The 17033-nt window shown below is 61.8% G+C and overlaps 2 protein-coding genes across 7 annotated transcripts in view; one reads left to right on the top strand and one right to left on the bottom strand.

The window, feature by feature from the left end:
* The window catches only part of IDUA (alpha-L-iduronidase), a 28626-nt gene that overhangs the window by 3014 nt on the left and 8579 nt on the right, over nt 1-17033 (top strand). For 5 of the 6 annotated variants that reach the window (XM_049886531.1, XM_049886532.1, XM_049886534.1 and 2 more), the window contains exons 3-13: nt 12477-12562; nt 12740-12847; nt 13170-13265; nt 13433-13635; nt 13767-13946; nt 14106-14322; nt 14801-15013; nt 15149-15270; nt 15382-15507; nt 15590-15666; nt 16883-16983. In XM_049886531.1, the coding sequence (XP_049742488.1) occupies nt 12477-12562; nt 12740-12847; nt 13170-13265; nt 13433-13635; nt 13767-13946; nt 14106-14322; nt 14801-15013; nt 15149-15270; nt 15382-15507; nt 15590-15666; nt 16883-16983 (1529 nt within the window). Of the gene's footprint in view, nt 1-6912; nt 7044-12476; nt 12563-12739; nt 12848-13169; nt 13266-13432; nt 13636-13766; nt 13947-14105; nt 14323-14800; nt 15014-15148; nt 15271-15381; nt 15508-15589; nt 15667-16882; nt 16984-17033 lie in introns of all 6 variants that reach the window. The other variant, XM_049886537.1, reaches the window with a different exon arrangement.
* On the bottom strand, nt 435-3723 carry SLC26A1 (solute carrier family 26 member 1). The gene is made up of 2 exons (XM_049886565.1): nt 3133-3723; nt 435-2074 (listed from the first exon to the last, which is right to left on the bottom strand). Exons 1-2 carry the CDS (start codon nt 3721-3723, stop codon nt 554-556), a joined length of 2112 nt encoding a protein of 703 aa, XP_049742522.1. The 3' UTR covers nt 435-553.

The following is a 17033-nucleotide window of genomic DNA, read 5'->3' on the forward strand; positions in this document are numbered from 1 at the left end:
GCAAACCGAAAGGTTGGAGGTTTGAGAACATTTAGAGGTGCCTTGGAAGAAAGGTCTGACGATCTACTTCCAAAAACTCAGCCACCGAACAACCCCACAGCCACTGAACAACCCTACTCTGACACATGTGATGTTGCCATGGGTTGAAATTGAGGCGACAATACTTGGTTTTAGTTGGTGCAAAGTGAGATACAGAGCCCCTGTTCAAGCGTGATTAAGACTTTTAAGACTGGGGTAGATGCGGTTCTTCTCAGTGGGGGCCCTGTGGGTCTGGGATTAGTGCCCAGGACGGCAGCCAGGGCAGCATTTGTGTTGAAGGCAGTGATTCTTGGATCCTTGAGTGTCTGTGGTCCTTGTGTGTGTTAAAAGTGCTGTCTGTCCCTGTTCCCAGTTAGAATTCCGTTTTTTTAGAGTAGGTATGGCATGAGAGGGTGTCTGGTGGCTGACTCCAGCCACGGGCACTGCTCCCTGGGAAGGAGCGTGGCGATTGGTGGAGGATGTGTGCCTTGGGCTCCTAAGAGGGTGTGGTGATGGCCCGCAGGTGCTGACCTTGCTAGAGGGTGGAGTCTGTAGCCGCCAGCTCCCCATGGCGGGCTCGGGCCGCCTGCACTGCGCTGTGCACGCTGTGGAATAACTGCTCCTCCTCGGCTGCGTCCCCCTCGTCCTCCCCAAGGAAGCCCCCTCGCCTCAGCATGTCTGTCACCGAGGGGCTGCAGCAGGCAAGCAACAGGACAATGCCCAGGGCCTCGTAGTTTCTGCGCAGGTCGTGTAGTGCGGCCAGGCCGGCTACATCCAGGAACAGCAGGGGGGCGCAGTCAATGACCACTGTGTGGAAGCTGGCTGCCGAGGACACCAGCACGGATGTGGTGCCTGCTGGGCCCAGGTCCTTGCTGCTGCTGTTCCCCTTGTGCGCCCCTGCATCCAGCCCCCACCTCCTGGCAGCTGTGCGCCCTGCATCCAGTCCCGTGAGGCTATAGAGTGACCGCAGGAAGAAGTCCTTGTTGGCATAGTAGAGCGGCCCCGCAAATCGGAAGATCTGCACCCCCGGCTCAGGGAGGAGGCCCTCGAACTCCATAGTGTCCTCATAGAAGGCAGAACCGCTGATGCGAGCGAGCAGGGTGGCGTGCGGGCGCTGTGTGCGGCCCACCAGGCTGAGCAGCGAGAGGAGCACACCGACCAGCAGCCCAGCCTCAATGCTGACCAGCACGCAGGGTGCCGCAGTGGCCACCCAGACCAGCGCATCGGCCGGGCTGAGCCGCCACAGCTGCGGAAGGTCACCCACCTTGCGCAGGGCCCCGCGCAGGCTGACAACGATGACGCAGGCCAGCACGCACCTCTGCAGGTCCTGGAAGAGGGGCGCCAGGGCCAGCAGCACCAGCAGCACCACGGCAGCGCTGACTACACTGGAGAGCTGCGTGCGGCAGCCTGTGGCTGTCTTCACCAGGCTCTTGGCCAGGGCAGCACTGGTAGCGAAGCAATGGAAGAAGGCAGGCACCACGTTGCAGAAGCCCACGGCCAAGAGCTCCTGGTTTGCACGGACAGAGTAGCCATGGTTCCGGGCAAACATCTCTGCCAGCGAGATGGAGAAGGCAGATCCCACGAGGGCCAGGGGCACAGCGTCCAGCGCCACGCGCCACATCAGCCCGGGGTCAGGCACCTGTGGGGCCAGGAAGCCAGTGGGGATGTGGCCGGCCACACTGGAGCCGAACCTCTCATGGAACTGCCCGAAGTGGGATGCAAGTGTGGCCAACACGATGACCACTAGCTCCATGGGCAGGGGCACCTTTAGGTGGTGCCGGTAGCGGTCTGAGAGCTCCTTGGCAGCCAGCAGCACGGCCAGGCACACAGCACTGGTGACCACGTCGCACACGTTGGCCTGGCTGGCACTGCGCAGGAGACTCAGCCACGTGCTCAGCACCATCCCGGGCCCCTGGTGCCGCGGGACCCGCACACCCAGCAGGTGCTTGAGCTGGGAGGTCAGGATGGTCACTGAGGCCCCCATGGCGAAGCCGTCGAGCAGCGGTGGCGAGAGGTAGGTGGACATAAAGCCCAGCCGGAGGACGCCCATGAGGACCTGTGGACAGAGCGCGGTCAGGGGCCCAGGCCACCCAGACACCTGAAGCAGCCCCAAGATGGGGGTCGGCAGCAGCGTTGAGCCCAACCTCTGGCCGTTGCGGCTGCTTTAGTTCCCTAACTGGACATGGCGGGGGGGGTTTACGCACACCCGCTGCACGCCCCCATGCCTCTGGAGACTCCTGGTACCCGTGTCTTACGTGGAAACTCGGGGGCACACGTGTGTGTGGAACATGGACGTGGTCACTCACAGGAACCCCCCTTCCACTTGCCATGCACAGGAGCTGCTTTAGGTTCAGAAACGGGGCCTCTGGGCTCTGGGGACTAGATCCCCTGTTGCCGTTGAGTCAGTCTCACCTAAGAGCGACCTTGTAGAACAGAGTAGAACTGCCCCATAGGGTGTCCAAGGCTGTAATCTTTACAGAAGCAGACTGCCACGTCTTTCTCCCACAGAGCGGCTGGTAGGTTTGAACCGCTGACCTTTCGGTTAGCAGCTGAGTGCTTTAACCACTGTGCCACCAGGGCTTCTTGAGGATTAGATGGCAACCTCTAATTCTCTGACCTCCCCACCCCAGCATCAGCCCCCTGGGATAGGCTGTCACCCTGCTTAACTTTCCCGGCAGCTTGGGCGCAGTGGGGCTGGGGTGGGAGGCCTAGGACACGTGAGGACCCTGGCGTGGGGGGCCACAGGAAGGACAGCGAAGCCAGATGGGCTGAAGTTGGTCACGTCTGGAGCTGGAGGCTGTGCTCTGCCTGTTTGTCTCTGCCCAGGTAGAGCTGGCCAGGGTTGGGCTGCCTGTACCCCAGCCCTATGGCACCCTTGGGGTGTCTGATGCCTGACCCTGTGTGCCCCTGCTTGTCCTGCCTTTGCACTTGTGTGCTTGCTGGTCTCTCCTTGCCTGTTTAAATACCACCTTTCTTCACAGCCTGACCCTGAGGCTGGGCCAACCTGCCTCTGACTCCGACCTGGTACTTCTTCCGGGGCTCTATCTTGCTGGGTGGGCTGTGAGTGCCCCTGGGGGTGCACCCTTCCCTGCCCCCGCCTGGCCAGCTCCTCACCTGGTAAATCCCAGCCACCAGCGTGAGGGCGGTAGCCACACGGATGGCGTAGCAGTCCCGCCCGCAGTCCTGAGACCCAAGCGCCAACCCTGTGGCTGAGGCGTTGAAGGTGCTGTTGTTGGACCCTGGCCACAGGCTGTCCTGGGTGGGGTCTAAGCCAGCCAGCTGGAGCTCGCGGTCCACCACCTGGCCCACCATGAGGCAGAGCAGGCTGAAGATGCCCACGGACACATGGCGGGAGGTGCCCAGGAGGAAGTAGATGAGGTTGGCGAAGAAGGACGTATAGAGGCTGTAGAGGGGCTGGAGCCCGGCCAGCAGCGAGTAGGCGATGGCCTGTGGCACCAGGATGATGCCGATGACCAGCCCGGACATAACATCACCCGCCAGGTCCTCCTGCAGGCGGTACCGGGGCAGCCAGTGCGTTGCAGGCACCAGGTCCTGAACCAGCGCCCAGGCCTTCCGCCCGCGGCATGTGCAGCTCTGCTGCAGCCGGCCCTTCAGCGTCTTGCGCAGGCTCTGGGGGGCTGGGGGCCGCCGGCGGACCAGCCCCAGCCCCCCATCCTGCTGTGTACACTCAGGGGATGCTTCCATCCTGCGGCGCCAGCCCCCTCAGGGCCAACCTGCAATGGAGAAGTGGGCATCATGACTGGGGTGGCCACGGGCGCGGGCCCAGGGCCAAGGAAGGCAAGTTCAAATGAGAAAGGCCCAGGCTGGGGAGCCATTGCTCATGGATCCCAGGGCAGCAGTCAGAGGTCCCCTGGTCCCAGGAGCTGAGAGGACTGAGTGGGGTGGACTGGGCACTGGGCCCCCGCTCATCTCGTTGGTGGGGGCCACAGACCTGCTACCCAGAGCGGACAGTGCCCCATCTACCTAGAACCCAGCGCAGATGACGTCAGGCCTCCCTCCAAGATTTTCAGTTTTTTGGGGTGAAATCTAAGCATGATAACAATAAGCCACGTGTCTCAGAGTGTGCCGAGGTCGGCGCAGCTAAGGGGTGGCCCCAGAAGACACTCCTCCCAGGCGGCCACCTCCCATGAGAAGAAAGGAGCCCTGGTGACGAAGTGATTAAGAGCTTGGCTGTTAACCACAAGGTCAGCAGTTCGAATCCACCAGTTGCTCCTTGGAAACCCTATGGGGGCAGTTCTACTCTGTCCTATAGAGTTGCCGTGAGTCGGAATCGACTCTACAGCAATGGGTTTTGGTTTTTTTGAGAGAGAAGGAGCCCTGGTGGTGCAGTGGTTAAGCACTTCACTGCTAATCAAAGAGTCAGTTTGAATCCCCCAGCCGCTCCATAGGGGAAAGATGTGGCCGTCTGCTTCCATAGAGATCACAGCCTTGGAAACCCTATGGGGCAGCTCTACTCTGTCCTCAAGCATCTCCATGAGTTGGAATTGACTCAATGGCAGTGGGTATGGATTTCTATGAGACAGGGAACATAATGGGCTTTTACCATCCGCACATACAGGACTTGGGGTCCGAGACCGTCCCAGAGATCAGGCCCACACGTGCCCAGAGCTGGGCTCCCTACTGTTCCCCCGTTCAGCTCCCCAGCTTGTGAAGGCCCCTGCTGCCCTCCTGATTCCCATACCAGAGACTCCCTCTCCATCTAAGCTGTGAGCATCTCCAGGCCATCCCTCTGGCTCCAGCTCCACAGCTCCCTCTGTCACCTCTGCCACCGCAGGCCCTGGTACCAGGAGAGGGGCACTTGGACACCAGGGCCATGTCCCTCCCCGGTCCTTGTGTAGGATTCCCAGCACACGCCTTGAGAGGAGCGACCCAGGCCCAGGCCAGCTTGGAGGGGAGGTGGGTACACAGTGGTTGCCACTCCTACCCGGTTGGTTTTTCCCCACGGACACACACACGCATCTCAGAGGTCGCCCCAAACAGCATAAGCCACTTGTCGAATGCACGTGCCAGACGGTGTCTGCTGTCCCCCTCTGGGGCCAGTCCTCTGCAAACAGCCCTGGCCGCCCTGTGGCGGGGAGGTCTCCTGACTTTGCCCTAGCTCCAGAGAGCAAATCACTGGGTGGCGTCACGGAGGTGGCAATCCACAGGCCCAGATCAGAAGTTAGCGCACCAACGGCCATCTTTGTTTGCACTGTTCTCGGCTGCTTGACACTGAGCAACCATGAACTTCAAATTTTAGAAGCTTCTTTCATGGTGGCATGAAGCAAAACCTCTTGGCTCCTTAGAGCCCAGGACACCCAGATACCAGTGCTGAGTATGCTGTCTCTGTGCTGCCCGGGACGCGGCGGGGGTGGGGTGAGGGGCGGGCACAGCCAGCTTCCTCGGGAGTGGAGGACAGTGGTTCCCTGGCCTGATGGGGAGGGGGTGCTCTAGAGGGGTGAGTCCTGGCCCTTCAGGGAACTTACGGAGAGGTGTTTTCCCGTTCTCCACTAAACTGCCTCAAAGACCTCACCCACTTGGGGGGTCCCTGGCCACGCTGAAGCTCCCGAGCCTCTGGGGGTCAGGCTGTGTGGAATGAGGACTGCTAAGTGCCACCTGTCTTGGACCTGAGGGCCCCCAAACTCCTTCCCCACACGGACTTTTGGCCCCTGATAAGCCCTGGAGTTGGGAGCGTTTTCTGTTCACATCCTGGACAAAGTTGCCCCTAAGCTCAGCGTCAGCCTCTGCTCTTTCTGCCCAGTGAGCTGGCCTCTGCCAGAGAGAGTTGACCCCAGCGGGGACCCCAGATGGTTCTTACCTAAGGGAGCCACCGGAGGGTTGGGTGGGCGGCAGGACAGTGGGGGCCCGGCCCTGCTGTGCATCCAAGGCTGGGGTCTGCTTGGGCTGTGCCGGCCAGCCTAACCCCTGAGACCCTGTGTCTTCTAGGGTCGAGCCAGGGAGCCAGGCGGCGGTGCTCTACGGTTCGGACTGGCTGCGTGGCCTCGGACTGGCTGCGTGGCCGTGCTGGGCTTGCAGTTAAATTATTTACTCCCAAGACTGCTGAGTCACATGTTTCCGCAGACAAGTGTTACCTGAGCGCTAATCCAGTGGGTTGTACTGTAATCAGGATCCCGCAGTGACAATGGTGTGAGCCCTTGATAAGCTTCCAGGCCTTCCCGCTCCCCCCACGAGCTGCAGGTGTAGTGGCTGGGGCCCTGCAGGCTGGCACCGGCGGGTGGAGTGAGTGGCCCGAGCAGGATGCCTGGGGGTTTCGGCCCCTTGTGGAGGGGAGACAGAAGGTGCTGCAGGTGGGCCAGTCTCAGGCTGAAGACAGCCAGCATCTTCACCCTTCAGCTCTGGGGCTAAGTGGGGGCTCCACCATCCCCAGCATCTTCCCTGTTCGAGTCCCCGGTGGGAGCTTAGGGCGCATAACAGAGCCAGGCTGTGTCCTGGGTCTCTGTCCTGGGTCTCTGTTCTGTGTCCTCGAGCGGAAAACTGGCACAGGGCTGTTGGCGGGGGTGTGTATGTACGTGCACTTGCCGGGGTCTGGCTGCCACCCCCTCCCTTGGCTGGGGGCTGCCAGGCATCCAGATGACGTTACCAGCCAGGTGTGCTCTTCCTGCTGAGGGTGTGGGGGACAGGGCCCCCTGGGGTCTGACCCCTGGAGCCTGACCAACTGCTTAGATTCCAACCCAGCCCCAGCACTGACTCGCTGAGACCGGATTGCACCGGCCTCTGCACTTCTCCACAGCAGAGGGGACCAGCGGTACCTGCCTGGTAGGGCTGGTGTGAAGATGAATTGACCTGCTTATTTATTGTGCTTTAAGTGAAAGTTTACAAATCAAGTCAGTCTCTCATTCAGACACTTACACACACCTTGCTATGTACCCCTAGCTGCTCCCCGCCAATGTGACAGCATGCTCCTCTGCACCCTGTGTTCCCCGTGGAATTGACCTCTTTAAATGAAGTAAACTAGTGCCCCCAAGATGCTGAGGATGGTGCCTGACACACAGTAAGCGCTAAGGGTAAGCTGGAGTCCCTGAGTGGTGCCAACCACTAACATGCTCGGCTGCTAACCAAGATGTTGGAGGTTTGCGTCCACCCAGGGGTGCCTCGGAAGAAAGGCCTGGTGATCTATGTCTGAAAAACCGGCCACTGAAAACGCTATGGAGCACAGTTCTGACACACGTAGGGTCGCCATGAGTTGCAGTCAATTTGATGGCCCTGGTGGCACAGTGGTTGAGAGTTTAGCTACTAACCAAAGGGTCGGCAGTTCAAATCCACCAACTGTTCCTTGGAAACCCCACGGGGCAGTTTTGCTCTGTCCTGTAGAGTTGCCATGAGAGAATTGACCACAGCGGGTTTGTTTTTTTGGTTTACTGCCAAGGGTGAACTGCTATTTTAAAATTTATTATTCAGAGCCTCAGGTCCCCCATCTTTAAAATGAAGAAATGAAAATAAAACCTCCGTCACCGGCTGCTTGAGGGTTAAGTGAGATGACGTATAATGTCTGAGTCACAGCCCCCGGGGAGGTCGAGAGGCTGGACAACCCCAGCTGGCCTGGGCATCTTGGCAGCCTCAGGCCCGGGGACAGCAGGCTACAAGCCCCTGATTTTCCTGTCCCCTTGGGGAGTTGATAGGTCTTCAAAGGGGAATTAAGATCCTGTGGCACCCCCGTGGCCCTGGGCCTCCATTCTCCCAGGATCGGGATTGTTTCCTTCGGGCTCCGCCCCCCTTCAGCTCCAGGGATATCTCCCTGCAGTGCCTGCCTCTCATCTTGCAGAGTCTGAACACCACCCCCCTCCCCAGGACAGGGCCTGGGGGCTTCTCCTCTGTCCCTCAGTTGGGCCCTGGTGGGGGAAGTTGTTTGCCCATGAGTAGCGGTTGGGAGCTGTGGTTTTGGAAGCAGTTTGCCAGTGGGTGGGTGAGTCACCCAGTTCAGGGCCTCAGGCCCCTCCCTGGTACAGATAAGGGGCACCTTGAAGGGGAGGGGAGGGGAGGGCTGCACCTTGTAGGGCAGCTACTGAGGGGCCATAAACACTTATCTCCTGGCCCAGCTACCAGCAAGGGGCAGTGGGAGAAGTGCCAGGGGTTCCTGTGGGCAGAGCTGGGTCTCACCAGGCCAGGGCCTCACCACCCCACCCCCCAGGGCTGGGTCTACTCCCCCTGGGGTGGCTCCTGGAAGGAGGGCTGGCTGGGTTCCCTAGCTCTGCTGCGGGGGCACATACATGTATGCTGTGATGGGCAGTGATGTGTGCCGAGGCCCTGTGCAAGTCAGCATGGGGGTGGTCACCTGGGGGGACAGAAAACTTAGTGGGAGAAGCAGCCTCCCCCATCAGGAAGCAGGACCCACAGGCCCGGTCCACAGGGAGGGGGTGGAGGCTTCAGGAGGGTCCTGGGGTTGGGATTTTAGGCAGGTGGGGGGGATTTCAGGTAGAGCAATTCTCTGTGTGTAGCCCTTTCCCAGCCCCCCACCATCCTCAGCTGCACTGTGGGTGCCTGGGTGCATCATGGTGTCCCCACCTTGGTTATCCTCAGTGGCAGGGACTGGGCCTTACTCCGCCCTGTGCCCTGAGTGTCTAAAGCAGGTGAGGAAATGGAATCGGGTCACACTTGCCCTGTGAGAGAATCATAGGACCCCCTAGGGCCTCAATCCCCCCCTGAACTGCAATGGTCCCTGCATCACTTTCCCTGCCTGTGTATAGAGATGGTGCTCTACAGCCTGGCCAGGCACACAGACTAAGTGTCTGGGGGTCCCAGGGACTTGCTGGCTGGAGAGGACAGGGAGGCCCACGTTCCCCTCCCCAGGCTCCATCCAGACTTCTCACTCCCCTGCCCGGTGGGGGTGGCTGGGAGGGGACAGTGGGGTCCCCAGTGCCTTCCCACTGCTGGGACCCCCTCACTGCAGCCTTGAGCTCCCCTGTGTTGCACAGCATTAATGTTTTTATTTATATCAACTCCTTCACATTTGAGCCTATTCATTTGGAAAGGAAACACTGTCCCTACTGCAGGTGAAAAAAGGCTCCACCGACAAGTGCATTTTGGCTTCAGGGCTGAGGGTCAGACCTCAGTTTCTCCCCAAAGACCTGTTGCCACGTGGGTGTAGTCCTGGTTTCCACTTGAGGAGACAGAGGTCCTGAGAGGACCCACAGCATATAGGGCTGGTCCAAGGGCCAGGGCTGACATCCCCGCCCCCCCCACGGCCCAGGCCAGGCAGCAGATTATTCTAAACGACAGGTCTGTGTCTGCAGGCCTCTGGCCCGTGCACCCACCTCAGATCGTGAGGTCCCGTCAGCCCCCACCACCCCCGCCTTGGGCAGACCCGGCGCCCCTCCTCCCAGTAGTGCAACCATGTCCCCCGCCCACCCAGCCCTGGGCCCGCGCGGCCCACCCCAGGCACACATGCCTCCAGCGTGCGCAGCACCGGCTCCCCAAGCCCCCGACCCTGCCCTCGCGGACCCCGCCTACTCCCCCGCCGTCGGGCACGCGCGCCCCTAGGCCCCGTCTGCCTCCCCGCCGCCGAGCACGCGCGCCCCAGCCAGCCAGCCACTCACCCGGCCAGGCGCCCGGCGGCGGTGGGCTCAGTTCTGGCGGCGGTGGGCACCGCGGGCGGGGAGCAGGGAGCGGGACCGGGCGCGGTGCAGCTGAACGGCCGACTGCGCGGTGAATGAGCCCGCTGTGCAGCCAGCACGACCCGGACCCACGTGTCGGCCAGAGACAGGAGGTGGCCTAGCCCGGGGCGGGGGGGTGGGGCGGCAGGGCCTGGGGCCCTGAGCCTTCTTGACCCCGGGCGGGGTCGCTCACCTCCCCTCGACGGAGCAGCCTCTCCCTTCCTCCCTGCACCCCCACTCCGGGTCGGGTCTCTCCAATCCCTTCTCGACGGGGTAGGCCGGGGACTGAGGCACAGTACAGGGGGCCCAAGTACCGCGCCCCGTGGTTCCTGGGCCTAGGGTTGCCCCTGGGGTGGGTCTCCTGGCCCCGGGCGGGGGACATCCCTGGCTGCCGGGGCGTGACAGCCTGTGGACCCTCAAGGCCACCCGGGGTGGCAGGCTGAGGACGCGTCTGGCTCTCAGGCGCCCTCCCGTGGCGGCTCTGCTGCCACACCTATGTGCGGCACCGGTCGGGGTTATCACTCCAGGGCCCAGGAGAACGCTTCACTTTCCCTCCTTGTACAGCCTAGGCTCCGTTTAATGTTTATCCAAATGGTAGTTGTTTTATTCCTTTGCTACCGGTTGTGACCTTTGGATGGGCAAGGGAGGGAGCATGGGGAGGTGACGGGTTCCGGGGGAGGGCTGTGGAGCTCCTGCTGTCCGCGGGCTGGTACTGGCTGACCTTGGGGTGGGAAAGGAAGACCAGCCCCTGGGCAGAGGGACAGCGAGGGCAAGCGGAGGGTAAGAGGAGGAGGAACTGGTGCCAGGGTGGGGGGTGGAGGGCAGTGGCTGGACCTGGGCTCCTGGGGCCTTGAACGCTGGGCCCAGGATCGCACAGTGAGGGAGGACACCCAGACCCAAGTGCGGTGTTGAGTTGTGGAGACTCCTTCTGGGGGAGGCCTCTGGGCATGGGGTGTGAAGACAGGCCAGCCCAGCGCTGTCTAGGGCCAGATTCCAGCGTCCATCATTGTGACCCCCCCCCCACGGCACATAGATGACAAACCCAGCTGCTCATCTGCCCCACCTGGAGGCTGGCACCCAGGGCCTCCCACAGATCCCCCTGCCCCCCAGCGCTCCCACTCACCTCTCCTCATTTCGCACACAGAGATCTGGGCGCATCTTCAAGGGGAACACCCTCGGACTCCCACCAGCACACCTGTCTGTGACCTCCGCGCCCCCTCCCCAAGCTCAACACTTGGTCCTCTTCTCTCCTCCATCACCCCCACCCCTACCCCCATGCCTGGGGACATGAAACGGTCCTCAGACCCCTGAGCACCGGGTTCGTTCCTTAAGCCACCAATGCAACTTCCATCCGTACTGGGATGTCCAACTCCACGTGACCAAAGCCCTGCCTCACTGTACCCCAAGCATCTCCTCACTTGCCACGGCTGTCTGCACCCTGTCCACCCAGCTGCTCAAGCGCACATCTGCAGAGTGGTGCTGGACTCCCTTGTCCAGCTCACATCACCTCTACTTGTAAACACACCAGCTCTGATTCTTCTCACTGCCTCCATGGCCACCACCCCAGGCCAGGCACCAAACCGCTCCGTGGGTGACCACTGTGGCCCTAGCGGTATTGCAGCTCCTGCTTTGGCTGCACTCAGATGTCAGATGGCATCCTTTCAGAATGTCATGGTGCTGCTCTGGTCAGAACCCTGTTTTGCCTAGATTCAAAGTCCCACTCTCACTGTGGCTACAAGGTCCTGTGTGACCTCATCTCCAAGGACTGGTACTTGTGTTCTGCCCCAGGCCCACTGGCTGCCTTTCTGGGGCTTGATTACTGCAAGCTCATTCCTACCTCAGGGCCTTTGCATGTGCTGTCCCTGCTCTCCCCCCACCCCGACCCCAGACATCTCATGGCTGGCCTGTCCCATCATTCAGCCGGTCTTAGATGTTACCTCCTTGGAGAGGCTTTCTTCCTTGCCCCTCTGTTGCTGGGTGAAAGCCCCAGGTTTTTCTTGGTGTGCCTTGTTAACAGCCAATAAACAAAAGGCAAAGGTGGGAGATCAGAAAGATGCCTTTATTTCAAGGGAGGGTCCAAGGAAAGGAGCAGTCAGGGCTGCTGCCTCCAAGGGCCGGGCTCTGGGGCTGCGTGCCTCACTTCTGCCCTCTGTGCTCTCTGTCACATCTCCTTCGAGGTTTGTCTGATGCCTTATAGATTCACATGGTTGTCTGGAGACATCCCTTCTGTGTTGGGAATGTGAGCCCCATGAAAACTGGGATCAGGCCTATCCTAGTCTCTGCTGGGTCCAGGCCCTGGCCAGGATGAGTGCAGGGTGGAGTGTTCCCCTTTCCTCTCTTTTCTGCCCACCCACGCTGTGGGAGGGGGTGGGGGTACTGCTGGGCCAAACCTGGGGCCCTAGCCTCCAGGAGGCACAGCAAAAGCAGTGGGCAGCGTCCACTGGGTCCAGCTTGGCACCCGTCCCATGGGCCACACTCCCAGGTCAGCGATCTTCAGTATGCCTTGTCCTCCCCCATTCCTGTTCTATTGTATCTTTCCCTCAGCGTCTGCCTGGAGGTCCCAATCCTGAGCCCCCAGGCTGTTCTGAGTCCCCCAACCCAAATCTCTAATCTGAAGACTTGGGGGCAGTTTCATGTGTACATGCACCAGTTCACACCAGACTGTGAGTGACTGATAGGCTTTTGTAGTTGGTGTTTTCAAAGGGGAGGGACTCCTTACCTGCTTAGATGTGGCCCCAGTTCCAGCCAGGGAAACAGATACACTGTGTCAGCACACCAACACCCCCCAACACACACACACACACACACACACACATACACACACACACACTGAGTGTTCTTCTACAGGGGGATGGCTGGGTGGGGCCTGAGCTACAACTTCACCAACCTGGACGCATACCTGGACCTTCTCAGGGAGAACCAGCTCCTCCCAGGTGAGCGGCCAGCGCCTTGACCGCCTGCCCAACCCCCCTCTCCCCACCCCCTCTCCTCACTGGTTGCCTGATCAGGACTGGCCGCAGTGCTGGTGTGTTAGCATCCCAAGAAGGGGGGAGTGGGGGGGGACAGTATGGGTGGAGCCGGGGGGCGGTCACCCTGTGACTGTGTTATAGGTTTCGAGCTGATGGGCAGCCCCTCGGGACGCTTCACAGACTTTGAGGACAAGCAGCAGGTGTTGGAGTGGAAGCGCCTGGTCTCACTCCTGGCCAGGAGATACCTCGGTGGGCAGGCACAGCCCTGGTGGGCAGGCACAGCCCTGGTGGGCAGGCACAGCCCGGGCTGGGCGGGGTGCTCCTGAGCAGGCTGTCCTCTACCACACTTGAAGCTTCCTCTCCCCCCACTTCATCCAGCCATCTCCGGACTCAGGCCCTCCTGATGAAGTGGGGCGCATCTTGAATCAGACACCCCCTTCATGTCCCTTGGGAGCCCCCGTATAGGCCCAGCACTTCTTCATCCCAGGGTTGGGGCCTAGGCTGGGCCAGCCCCCCATAGCTCTGTGTGGGGCCCACCAGTGGAAGCCAGGGCACTGAGGCACCTTTGCAGGTAGATACGGGCTGGAGCACGTTTCCAAGTGGAACTTTGAAACATGGAATGAGCCAGACCACCATGACTTTGACAATGTGTCCATGACTACACAAGGTGAGCAGTGCTTCCAGGGGTCCCACCGAGCTGGGGAGTAGAGAGGGTGGTCCAGGGACCAGGTCGGGGAGGGGAGACAGCAGGGCCACCTTCGGGGATGGAGTAGAGCCTGGGCCACATCGACGGCCCCTCGGGCAGTGGTGGACGTTGTGGTTCCACCTGCCCAGGATTCCTGAACTACTATGACGCTTGCTCCGAGGGTCTGCGAGAGGCCAGTCCAGCTCTGCGGCTAGGCGGTCCCGGCGACTCCTTTCACCCTCCACCCCGCTCCCCCCTGTGTTGGAGCCTCCTGGGGCACTGCCACAACGGAACTAACTTCTTCACGGGGGAGGTGGGCGTCCGCCTGGACTACATTGCGCTCCACAAAAAGGTGCGGCCAGTCCTTCCGCCCGGAACCCCAGCTTTCCGCCCAGGACCCCGCTGGCTGCCCCTTCCTGCCTCCCACCAGCCGAGGTCACGTGAGTTGACCCTGGCGGTGCTGAGGCTGGCTGCTGCCCACAGGGCGCAGGGAGCTCCATCTACATCCTGGAGCAGGAGCAGGAGACCTTGCAGCAGATCCAGCGGCTCTTCCCCAAGTTCACCGACACCCCAGTCTACAACGACGAGGCCGACCCGCTGGTGGGCTGGGCCCTGCCGCAGCCGTGGAGGGCCGACGTGACCTACGCAGCCATGGTCGTGAAGGTGGGCTCGGCCCCGCCCCGGTGCTTCTCCCCGCCTGTGCAGTTGCTAGTCGCTGGGTTTTGTAGGGCACCTCTCCAGGAGCGGCCTTTCTACTGGGGTGCTGGTGTGGGAGCAGGTGGCCGCGGCGGACATGGTCCTAGCCGCCTCCGACATCTGCAGGTCATCGCGCAGCACCAGAATCTGCTGATTGCCAACACCAGCTCCTCCACCCGCTATGCGCTCCTGAGCAACGACAACGCTTTTCTGAGCTACCACCCACACCCCTTCTCACAGCGCACGCTCACTGCCCGCTTCCAAGTCAACAACACGCGCCCGCCCCACGTGCAGCTGCTGCGAAAGCCGGTGCTCACTGCCATGGGGCTGCTGGCCCTGCTCGGTGAGCCCCGCTCCTATGCCCCCAGCACTACTTGTCCTGGCTCCCCCCCATGGGGCTGCTGGCCCTGCTGGTGAGCCCTGCCCTGTGCCCCGGCATTGCGTCCTCTGCTCTGGGTCAGACTGGAAACAGAATATGCAGACCCTGGGATGGGGTGAGGACTAAGAAGGATCAGGTGGGGCCAAGGCCTCCCTGAGGTGGGGGTGGATAGGCGGGGAAGTCATTCAGGCAGAGGCCCTGAGGCGAGGGGGAAGCAGGAACTGGCCCTGTTTGGGGCTATGCTTGCTGCAGTGCCTGCTTTTTGGGGCTGCCTATCCAAGCCTTTCTGCACCCCCCAGCTCTGTGGGCTACAGAAGCGGTGGAGTGGCTGGGTGACTCCTTTACCAAGAGGAGGAGATGCAAATAGTGGGAAGCCAGGCCTGGAGGCGGGGGGGAGGGCTCCGACCTCTGCGCGGTGACCCCTCCCTTGAGCTCCCCGCAGATGGCAAGCAGCTCTGGGCGGAGGTGTCACAGGCTGGGACAGTGCTGGACAGCAACCACACGGTGGGCGTCCTGGCCAGCGCCCACAGCCCCTCGGGCCCCGCTGACGCTTGGCGAGCCACGGTGCTGGTCTACGCGAGCGACGACACTCGCGCCCACGCCAATCGCAGCGCCGCCATGACCTTGCACCTGCACGGGGTGCCCCCAGCCCCAGGTGAGCTGCTGGGCTCTTGCCAGCGCGGGTTCGGGCTCCGAACGTGACCGCGAGGGGGTGTGACCGCGAGGTGAGGGCGCGGGGCCGGGAGGGGCGGGGCCGGGGAGGTGCCGGCCCCAGCGTCCTGCTCCGCAGGGCTCCTCTACGTGACACTCTACCTGGACAACCGGCTGTGCAGCCCTCACGGCGAGTGGCAGCGCCTAGGCCGGCCCGTCTTCCCCTCGGCCGAGCAGTTCCGGCGCATGCGCGCGGCTGAGGTTCGAGGGCGGAGGCGGGGTTTGCACGGGGTGGGATGGAGTCGTCCCTAAGGTCCGGGGGAGGGACGCCAGCCCTGGCCGCGAGGCCCTGAGGACCGCCGCCACCCCCAGGACCCTGTGGCCATGGCCCCACGCCCCTTCCCCACTGGCGGCCTCCTGACACTGCGCCCGGAGCTGCCGCTGCCCTCCCTGCTGCTGCTGCACGTGTGTGCGCGCCCGGAGACGCCGCCAGGCCAGGCAAGTGGCCGCGCTTCGCCCGCCCGGCCCCCAGGCCAGACCCTGCCCCGCCCTCACTCCGTCACTGCGCCCCCCTCCCCAGGTGACTCGGCTCCGGGTGTTGCCCATGACCCGCGGACAGCTGCTTCTGATTTGGTCAGATGAACGCGTGGGCTCCAAGTGCGTGAGTGGGGTCGCTGCCCCCAAACTGCACCTGCTCTTTGGTCCCTAGGCTTTTCCTCTTGCACCATGTTTCTTTGCCTAGCCAGTGCACCCACCTCGCCACTGTGTGCATCTCCCTGCCTTGTGTACACTCCTCTGTCCTGCGTACACCTGTCCTGCCCCGTGTGCAGCGCCTTCATCTCTGCGTGCATCTCCCTGCCCTGTGTACCCCCCCGTGCCCTGTGTACACCCCCCTGTCCTGCGTACATTTTTCCTGTCCTGCGTACATCCCTCTTGCTCCATGTGTAGCACCCTCTTCACTCCTGCGTGCATCTCCCTGCCCTGTGTACACTCCCCCTTCCTGCGTACATCCCTTCTGCCCCGTGTGCAGCACCCTCTTCACCCAAGTGCATCTCATCTCCCTGCCCTGTGTACACCCCCCTGCCCTGTGTACACCCCCCTGTCCTGCGTACATTGTTCCTGCCCCGTGTGCAGCATTCTCTTTGCCCGAGTGCATCTCCCTGCCCTGTGTACACCCCCCGTCCTGCATGAATCCATCCTGCCGGTTTGCAGCACCCTCTTCGCTCCTCCATGCATCTCCCTGTCCTTTGTGCACCCCATGTCCTGTGTGTACCTCTCAGTCCTTTGTGCACTCCCTTGCCCCCACGCACACCCCCTTGCTTCTGCATGCATCCCCTTACCCCTGCATGCATTCTCTGTCCAGGGCATACCTCCCCTACACCCCTGCATGCATCCTCTGTCCAGGGCATACCTCCTCTACACCCCTGCATGTATCCCCCAGTCCTGTGCTCCTCCCTCCCCCACGTGCACCTCTCCTCCCCTACGTGCACCTCTCCTCCCCCACATGCACTCTCCCTGCCCCCATGTGCACCCCCCTCTCCCAGGTGCACCCCCCTCCCCCAGGTGCACCCTCTCTGTCCCTGTGTGCACCCCATTTCTGCCGTGTGTACCCCCCTGCCCAATGTGCAGTCCCTCAGTGTGCACACACCAGTGCAAATCAGTGCAGTTGGTCTCTGATCCCTGCTACTCCACCGGTCAGGCCTGTCATCCTTGCTGAGAGTGCCCAGAGGTGTGGGAAGGGCTAGGAAGGGGGGCAGAGGGAATAGGGCCCTGGGTGGCCCCTATGCCTCCCACTCCAGGCCTTCAGGGACCCACCCTTGATATGAATTCCCAACTCTGACCCCAGCCTTGGTCCTGACTTTGACCTCCCCAGGTGCCTGTGGACATATGAGATCCAGTTCTCCGAGGAGGGTGGGGTGTATACCCCAGTGAGCAGAAAAGCATCGACCTTTAACCTCTTCGTGTTCAGCCCAGGTGAGCTCACCACCCATACCTGGGCCGCCTTGTTGCTGGGCCTCAGGAAA

The sequence above is a fragment of the Elephas maximus genome, chromosome 5 (genome assembly GCF_024166365.1).
Source record: "Elephas maximus indicus isolate mEleMax1 chromosome 5, mEleMax1 primary haplotype, whole genome shotgun sequence".
Taxonomy (NCBI): domain Eukaryota; kingdom Metazoa; phylum Chordata; class Mammalia; order Proboscidea; family Elephantidae; genus Elephas; species Elephas maximus.

Excerpts from the sequence above, each read along its gene's own strand:
- SLC26A1 (XM_049886565.1), bottom strand. The coding sequence starts at position 3,723 with ATGGAAGCATCCCCTGAGTGTACACAGCAGGATGGGGGGCTGGGGCTG. Across the intron at positions 2,075-3,132 it reads TGGTGGCTGGGATTTACCAG|GTCCTCATGGGCGTCCTCCG; the intron begins GTGAGGAGCTGG and ends CTCTGTCCACAG.